Below are 8583 nucleotides of genomic sequence, written 5' to 3'. Positions count from 1 at the left end.
TCCTGTCCAGAGCAGCGCCTTTTATCCTCTTCTTGGTGACGAACCATTGTAGGTGTTTGGTAAACACATGCATTCTACACAGGCACGCTCACGAGCCGCACACTGCGCACTCGAGAACCCACATCTCGTGGGAGAGGAGGTGGTCAGAATCTCCCGGCGCCCCTAGAGCCGGCAGTCCGGGTTGAGACGCCTTTACACCCCGAGTCTCTGGCGGTTTGGGGGCCTCCAGCCCAACCCTGAAGCCCTTAGCGGGGACAGGGGTCTAGCAGCGCTTGGCGCTCTCGCTGGAGCGGGGCATCCAAAGGGCACCCCAGGGCCACCCAACCCCCAACTACAAGAGCTGCGGGTTCTTCCACAGCCTGTCTAGAAATCCGGCTGCCCACGGAGGTGCTGGGGTGCTGACTGCTGCCCCTCACACACACACACACACACACACACACACACACCCGCCTTTCTTCTTGTTCATGAGCGGAGGGCATAATGTGAGCAGAACCTTTCAATTGTTGCGGAGAAGTGAAAAAATTGCACCGAGTTTAAAGTCCCCCACATGGGCAGGTGTGCAGCCCCCAGGTCAGGCCGTGCCCGGAGGTGGAGATGACTGTGGGGAAGGTGACAGGGCAGGTGTTGGCGCGGAGTGGGGAGGGCGGGGGCGCTTCTGGGTCAGCCGGGAGCAGCGAGGTCTCCGAGTGCTGGGAGGCCGGCCGTGCTCAGTGCCGCTCCCCGGAGGTGAGCCAGAGCCCCAGCCTGGTCTGGAGACAGACCTAAGCCAGAGTGCCAGGTGCTGGAGGTGCGGGTGGGCAGACCTCGCAAGCCCTGAGGATAAGGGGCATCCAGGTGGAACAAAGGCTTGTGCAGGCCCAGGGGGCGGGTCCCCTTCTGCAGGCCCCTGTGTTCCAAACACACCGGTTTGGGAGCCCAGAGTGTCCCTGCAGGGACTGGGAAGGGTGTGTGTGTAAAACGCCCTTCTCTTCCTGGCCCCCAAAACAGGCTGCCAAGGTGGCTTCTGGGGGGTGCCATCCACCTGCAGGGACTGGGAAGGGTGTGTGTGTAAAACGCCCTTCTCTTCCTGACCCCCAAAACAGGTGGCTTCTGGGGGGTGCCATCCACCTGCTAGAAGCCTGTAGAGGGCAGGGCCCTTCCCCAGGAAGGGAAAAGCCACCCTCCACCCCGTAATCCCCGCAGCAAGATCCCCCACATCATTCCCTTTTGCTTTTTCAGCGTAAGGAACAGTCTAGACGTCAACCCCCTTGATTTATGGCGCCTGGCGGCAGAAGTCTCCAGAACCCCGAAAGTGGAGCTGTCCGACCGAGACATAGGCAGGGACGGCTGTCTTCCTGGGCACCCGCGTGTGTTTGGATACACACAGCCAGTAAGAAACCTGAATTTGTACTTTACAACGTGCGAATGCAATACAGCTCGCCCTCCCCGGCGAGGCCCGTTTATGTGGCCATATTGTGTTTACTGTGGGCACCCCCGCCCGTGCCACACCCGCTGTGTGGTTCGCAAGAATCTCCCCAGAACCACAGAGAACTTCAGACCTTGGCTCAGGGCTGCAGACACTGGAAATCGTGAGATCGCCCCCCCCATACCCCCCCCCCATCACCAGCCAGGCTGTATTGCCAGCAAGGCTTGAAGTTCTGCCAGGAAGTCACAAATGTCCCGCAGAAGGGTCCTCCAGGAGGGACATGCTCAGTCCTTGCTCTGGGAAAGAGCTCTCTGGGAGGGAGGCGCCCCTCAGCAATTTCCATCTGCCAAGGGGCTTTCTCCAAACTCTTCGGTAGGGGGCCCCTTTCCAAACCGAATTCCTTTCCTCCTTGTGTCTCCAGAACAATGGCCTCTTGGGACTGTTTCTTCCTCTTCTTCCTCTTGGGACTGAAAAGGGAGCAGCATCTACCCCCACCCGGAGAGGCTGCTCCTCGCCCAGGAAAGAAAAGGCGGTTGGCTCCCAGGAGTCCCTGCTCCGGAATGACAACCTGCCCCATCACCAGCTGACCCCCTTCTCCTGTTCCCCTCAACCTAGCTCCTGGAGAGGGCAACCCCCCCCGCCACGGAGCCCTCCCAGGGCACCACAGTGCCAGCATCGGCAGGGCACCCCAAACGCCAGCAAGTTTGGGAACTGATTAAGAATTTGACATAAAACGAGTCATACAAGTCACAATCAGTGGGAACGCTAGAACCTCCCTGGCTTCTCTGCCTTATTTCACAGCTTCGGGGGGCTTCCCGTCGGAGCCGAGCTGACCGAGGAGCCGACCGGGGGAGGACACCAGACCTGCAGAGCACTGACGGGGCCGCAGGCAGAGGCCAAGGCAGGGCCCCCGGGGCGCAGAGGCTGCAGGGAGAGGAGGCTGAGGGTCCACTCTGGGCAGAGCCAGCCTTCCAGGGACAAGAAAAGGCTTCCTGGGGGCGGGGTCCTTGGATGGAGGCGGAGGGGGTCCAGGAGGAAGAGCCCCGGCAGCTCCGGATCCAGGGGCTTCAAGCAGTGGGGGGGAGGGGGTGTCTGACAGAGTCACCTGAGATGCAGAAGAAACAGAGGGACACGTGGGGGAGAGAAAAAGAATGCTTTAATCAGGGCCTCGTGAGTGGCCTGACCCCCGAGTCAGAGTGACTCGGGATTTTCACGGAGAGAACAGATGGGAGATGAGCACGTTCCCTGTCGCTGCGGCACCTCCCGGCCACGCGGCGGCTGCTGCGCGCACAGCCTTGTATCAGCTCGAGAGGCGCATAAAGTGACGCATGTCTGCAGACCCTCCTGTTTGCAGCCACCTCCGCTGGTGGCTGACCCCAGGAGAAAACTGCAGGGGGTCGGAGGCTGCCAGCAACTTCAAGAGGCACTGGTGTCACCCGATTGCTGCTATTTATTTAACGGAGCAGTTATTATTTTCTTTCTTCCACATAGGAGTCTGATAACCAGGGAGGCCGAAAGAAAAATAACTGTCGATGGGCCACTTCAGAGACACAGCTGCATTCGCTAGGTCTGTTCATCTCATGGCTGTTCTTTAAATATATAGATATTCATATACATGAATTAAACCAGGGCTAAGCGCGCAGACCAGGGAGGAATTCCGGACTAAGGTATTGTATTTTTGTTGGTTTTTTTTAGTTTGTTTTTTAAATGAGGCTTCATTGAGCGGAGAACAGAGATGAAATTGTTGTCAAACATAAAAACAGGAATTGAATTGCTTCTTTTTGGCTGGATCTTTAACATTGACTTGACCATATGGACACTGTGGAGAAATAAAACCAATTATTAATCAATTACTTAACAATCATCTTGATAAACATCCGGCTTCTTATGATGAAAAAGAGGACCTGCCAGCCAGGTTTTAAAGACCGTGCAATCTATCAGTTGGGTCCTGCAGACCAAGAGGAGAATGATGGCTACCCCGATGAAAAATCCAATTTCGGGTCCAAGAATCACTTCCTAAAAGCATCTTCCCAACTAAGATTTTACTGTCAGAAACTCAGTCTCAGAAAATCCCCAATTTATGCAAAGCTCTTATGTTCTTCATTAGAAACAGATACTGGCACAGGGAAGAAAACACATAAAAGCGAAGGCTTGCTTTTTCAGTGTTGGCTACAGTGAATGCATGGACTTCGTGTCTACTCCTTCATCACAAAGTGGGTCACTTAAAGGAGGTGAAGTGGTCCGTCGACAGAGGTTGTTATGTGTTCAGAATCTTACCTCTGTAACAATTTACCCAACTCGTACGCTTTTGAAAGTTATGGGGGAGAACCTGTTCCCATTTATTTTTGCTCCAAAAAAGTTAGTTCATCTGAATCAGTGCAGAGAGATATATATTCATTGAAATAGACATTTTAGGAAATGTACAGTTTGGGGTAGCTGGTTTCATGGTTAAAGACAGAGAAGTGTCACAGAAAGAATGAGGGGGGGGGAGAAGGAGGAGGAGGAGGGAGAAGGAGAGAGAAAAAGGGACGAGCAAACAAATAAACAAAAAAGAAAATCTTCATCATTTAAAGGAACCCACATCTCAATGCTGCACAAGGTTCTACCTACTCAGCTAATAATGAAAAAAAAAAAAAATGCTTTCTGGGATCTAGTTTGCCATATTCTAGCTCCCTTTTCCTGCTCTCTTTGTACTTCCCCGGTGAACATGACTTATTTAAAACCTCGTGAAAAAGTTTCCTGGCAATAAAAACTCCCATGGATTTCAAATCCCGGCTTTTCAAGGACCCGATGGTCACAGTGAAATGTTACCAAATTCCATTAACTTTAAAGGCCCTGCGTTGGTCCTAAGGACTTCATTGTCCTGGGCTAAGGGAGCTTGTGAAACGTTCACTCCAGGTCTATTTAGCTCTTTTATTTGACTTGTTTTTTCAAATAACAGGTATTTATGAAGTCACAGAAGCACCGTGAACGATCGCTGCGATGCGAGGTTTTCTACTCACGTGTCTGCAGGCAGAGCCACAGCAGCGGCCCCTCTGCCGGTGGGCCAGCTGGGTGAGCACCACGTAGCCAGTGGCCGGGTCCACGTAGGTCAGCTGGCCGGCCTGCGGGCCACGCAAGAAAACGATCCGTTAATCTCAGTCGCCGCCGCATCTCCTCACCCTGCCCGCAAACACTGCGACGTTTTCTTTCAACCGCACGAGAACGGTCTCCCCGGCAATTTTGGTGGCCCCTGGCCATCAAAGAGCGAATGCATTCCAACGCCACACGCACTCCGACTTCGCGTGGCACGACGAGGACACACACAGCTTGAGAAAAGCGAGGGGCTGATGGGGAAACAAGAACTCCTCTGTGCCCAGGGACGGTGGGCCAGGGCGTGGGCATTTGTCACCCAGTTCCTGGGGCACACGCATCATGACAGGTGATTTCGGGGACTCGGAGCGCTTCAGAGGCGGAAAATGAACTTGCATGCAGAAGTCGCACTTGCGATTTCAGTCCTAAAATATGCGGCCGGTGATTTAAACTTACGGGAAAGGCGCTAATTGAAACCAACAGTCCACAGAGGAGCATCGCTCGCCATTAGTGAGCCCTTGGCCTCCGCGATGTGGCCGGCGTCGACCATGTCAACTGCTTTCTTTTCTTTTTCCAAGTGCTGTTAGTCGTTTTTACCCCGAAAGAACCAAGTATTGTTTTACCATGTCAACATTGCTTTCCTGAGTTTTGATCAAAAGCAACTTTTAAGTCAGCCCTACAGATGCTCCGCCTCCTTCCAAACTGTCCCAAGTACGTGGTGTGGAGGCTGAGCAACAATTCCACCTCTGCCTTGGATTTTGACCATGTGGATGATGTTCTTTAGCCTGAGACCTTGTAGAGGAACGTTGTCCTGTTCTTTTTACAGACCAAGGTGTGACGGTGTCACTCAGACGTGCCATTTTGTTCCCAGACACCACAGGGAACTTCTTGAGTGTCTTCCCAGGGCCGGATATTTTATGCTGGTTGAGGTTTTAACCAACTTGCTTCAGGACTAAAGCGTGGAACAGAAGGACAAACAGAGTTCAAGTCTTCAGCTCCTCTAAGGCACCCAGCAAAGCCAGACCAGGGCAGCGGTAACCCAGCAAGCGGGCCCCTGGCCTGTCTCAGGGGTCTCCCGAATCCTTTGGGACCAGAGAACAGAAAACAGGAAACCAGGAGCATGAAACAATACATGAGAATGACCCACTGTCAAGACCTCACTTCTTAATTTACAAAGTCCGTGTTCGATGCCTTAGAAGACAAACAAAAGACACTGGAAACCGTTAGCGGCCTTCTTGTCACTTTTATAAGTTCTGGGTCTTCTGAGGGCCACTGTCTGGCGACCTGGGAAGTTGCGTGCTTTCCTCGTGGACCGAGAAACATCGACCTTGTTGTCTGCCCACACTAACTGCATTTGTCTTCAGTGGGTGGGCCTCAGGGTGTGGGGACGGCAGACACGAAACCAGTGCTGACAGTCTGACCCGAGCGAGATGCTCAGGGAGGCAGGAAGCCCAGGGAGGGAGGCAGCATGACCTGCGTTGGTGTGGACGCAGGACCATGGTGAAGGAGGGGCTGCGAGGTGTGGAAGAAAGCCGGCTTGTTACGGGGTTCACCTAGGGTCTCTGACAGTCAGCCTGTGAGGGAGGCACAGATGCCTGAGTGAGAAAAGGCCTCTTTCCTCTCCCAGGCTGAATGAACCAGTCTTGACACATCACTGGGGTTTGCTGCGCAGAGAGTAACGTTTGTGTTCATATTCACCATCGTTATATGAAACACATTCTTTTAAAAAGAGTAGAAACCGCCCTGGCCGGTTTTGCTCAGTGGTTAGAGCATCAGCCTTCGGTCCAGAGAGACCCGGGTTCGGTTCCCGCTAAGGGCATGTACCTCGGTTGCAGTTTGTCCCCGGCCCTAGTTGGTCATGCGGGTGGCAGCCACTCGATGTGTCCCTTTCACGTTGATGTTTCTCTCTCTCTCTCTCTCTCTTTCTCTCTCTCGTCCTTTCTCTCCCTCCTACTCTATCTGAACAAAAAATGGAAAAATGTCCTCGGGTGAGAATTAAAAAAAAAAGAGTAGAAACAGAACAATCCAGAAGCTTCAGCACCTGAAGGAGCGGACCAGGACTCTCAGGGCCGACTAACCATCAGTGGGAAAAGCCAGCTCAGGCAGCTTCCCAGGGTCCCCTGCACTCCTTTGGCTCAGGCCACAAGCAATTCATGCGACAGGTTGTGTCTGTACTACAGAACTCACTTGCTCTCGCGAGATAAAAAATATGTATATAAGCACGCCACCTTTAAACTCATGTTGTCTGAAGTGTTGGAAAGCGTGAGGGAGATGCTAAGTTTTGATATCGGCACTAACAAGCAGTTGTCAAATGCCCCAACAGAAGACACGACTCAAGATCGGCTGGGAGGGATGAAGGTGCTCAGCCTCGTGTCCTTGAAACTGCTCCGAGGGAGGGGAGGGAAGAGGTGAAAGGATGGTAGCAAAACTGAACATAAATTAAAAAGGAGTTCATGCTTTATTTTTCATTATTGAAATCACTGGATGGTGGGGGGTTTAACCGACAATGCAGATAAACGCACAGCATCTTTCCTGTGACTTCTTAGGTTCTATACCCCTTCCACTGATGCCTCACACCGGTCCCCCAACACACACACACAGACACACACAGAAACAGACACTCTTACATACACACAGACAGACATACACATACAGACACACTCACACATACAACCAAGCAGACACACAGATACAGACCCACACACAAACAGACACACATACTTACATAGAGACAAACACAAACACATACATATACAGGCACACAGACACACACATACAGTCAGACACACACATACAGTCAGACACACACATATACAAACACACACATATACAGACACACACACATAAAGTCAGACACACACATACATCCAGACACACACACATATACAAACACACACACATATACAGACACACACATACAGTTAGACACACACATATACAAACACACACACATATACAGACACACACACATAGTTAGACACACACAGTCAGACACACACACATATACAAACACACACATACAGTTAGACACACACATATACAAACACACACATATACAGACACACACACATACAGTTAGACACACACACAGTCAGACACACACACATATACAAACACACATACAGTTAGACACACACACACACACAGACACACACATATACAAACACACACACATATACAAACACACACACATATACAAACACACAGACACACACACGCACAGTGATGACAGATGGGCCCCACGCTGCCCAGCTGGGCTCCTGCACTGCTCAGAGGCAAGAAGGCTCTCATCGCGCAGGCGCACGGACGCCGGGGCACAGGGTGGGGCAGGGGGCGGGACGGGCAGGCGGGGCCACACCGCGCAGGCGCACGGGCGGCGGGGCGGTGCAGGGGGCGGGGCCTCACCGCGCAGGCGGCCGCGTGCAAGTCAGCGATCCGACGCTCCTCCGCCGTTAACGCTTCGCTCGCCGGGCTTCTCGTCGCCCCTGTCGACCTGTCCTGAGAGTGGAGCCCGGCGCCATCGCCGTCTCCCTCCGAAGCGGAGCAGAGAGTGACGCTGGGGGCCTGGCAGAAGCCTGCTGCGACCCAGAGGGGCGGTGGCGGCCGGGCGGCTGGAGGCCGTCCCCCGAGCACCGCGGCCACCAGCGCTGGGACCTGCCTGGCCGCCATGGCCGCCGCGGGCCAAGCCGGCCCGCCCCCGCCCCGCCCCTCGAGCTCGCCCCGCCCCTCGAGCTCGCCCCGCCCCCTCGAGCTCGCCCCGCCCCCGCGGAGCCTGCAGCCCTAGGAAGACGGGCCCACCTGCTAGGCGGCGGAGGGCGCGCGGGGCCCCGAGAACGCGCCTTTCCAGCCTCCCGGTCCGAATTCTCAGCCTTCCGTTTTCCTGAGATGCAAAGGGCATGACCGCCGCGACCGTCCAGATGCCAGAAAGTGACCGGAGTAGCCGAGGTTTGCACCTGTCCGGACAGGGCCGGGGACGCAAAAGTGACCACATGAGAGGCCGGCCCCGCCTGAAATAAGGACCCAGGGCGCCATCAAACACTAAGAAGAAAGAGGGGTGATTAATGTCCGAAAGAGAGAAGCTGTCCTGACATCCCCCACAATCGAAT

The 8583-nt window shown here is 53.8% G+C and overlaps 1 protein-coding gene across 1 annotated transcript; it reads right to left on the bottom strand.

Moving 5' to 3' along the window:
- Window positions 1–2578: 2578 nt before the first annotated feature.
- CUNH1orf53 (chromosome unknown C1orf53 homolog) lies at window positions 2579–8146 on the bottom strand. The gene is made up of 3 exons (XM_036277592.1): window positions 7883–8146; window positions 4408–4509; window positions 2579–3224 (listed from the first exon to the last, which is right to left on the bottom strand). The coding sequence occupies exons 1-3, from the start codon at window positions 8144–8146 to the stop codon at window positions 3153–3155; spliced, it is 438 nt and encodes a 145-aa protein (XP_036133485.1). The 3' UTR covers window positions 2579–3152.
- Window positions 8147–8583: the final 437 nt, after the last annotated feature.

The sequence above is a fragment of the Molossus molossus genome, unplaced genomic scaffold (assembly GCF_014108415.1).
Source record: "Molossus molossus isolate mMolMol1 unplaced genomic scaffold, mMolMol1.p scaffold_m16_p_23, whole genome shotgun sequence".
NCBI classification, from domain to species: Eukaryota; Metazoa; Chordata; class Mammalia; order Chiroptera; family Molossidae; genus Molossus; species Molossus molossus.
This window is presented reverse-complemented; position numbering and strand designations above follow the sequence as displayed.

Coding starts and splice junctions, on each gene's coding strand:
- CUNH1orf53 (XM_036277592.1), bottom strand. CDS start 8,146: ATGGCGGCCAGGCAGGTCCCAGCGCTGGTGGCCGCGGTGCTCGGGGGA. Junction 4,510..7,882: donor TGCACGCGGCCGCCTGCGCG/GTGAGGCCCCGC, acceptor CGTGGCCCGCAG/GCCGGCCAGCTGACCTACGT. Junction 3,225..4,407: donor GTGGCTCTGCCTGCAGACAC/GTGAGTAGAAAA, acceptor ATTTCTCCACAG/TGTCCATATGGTCAAGTCAA.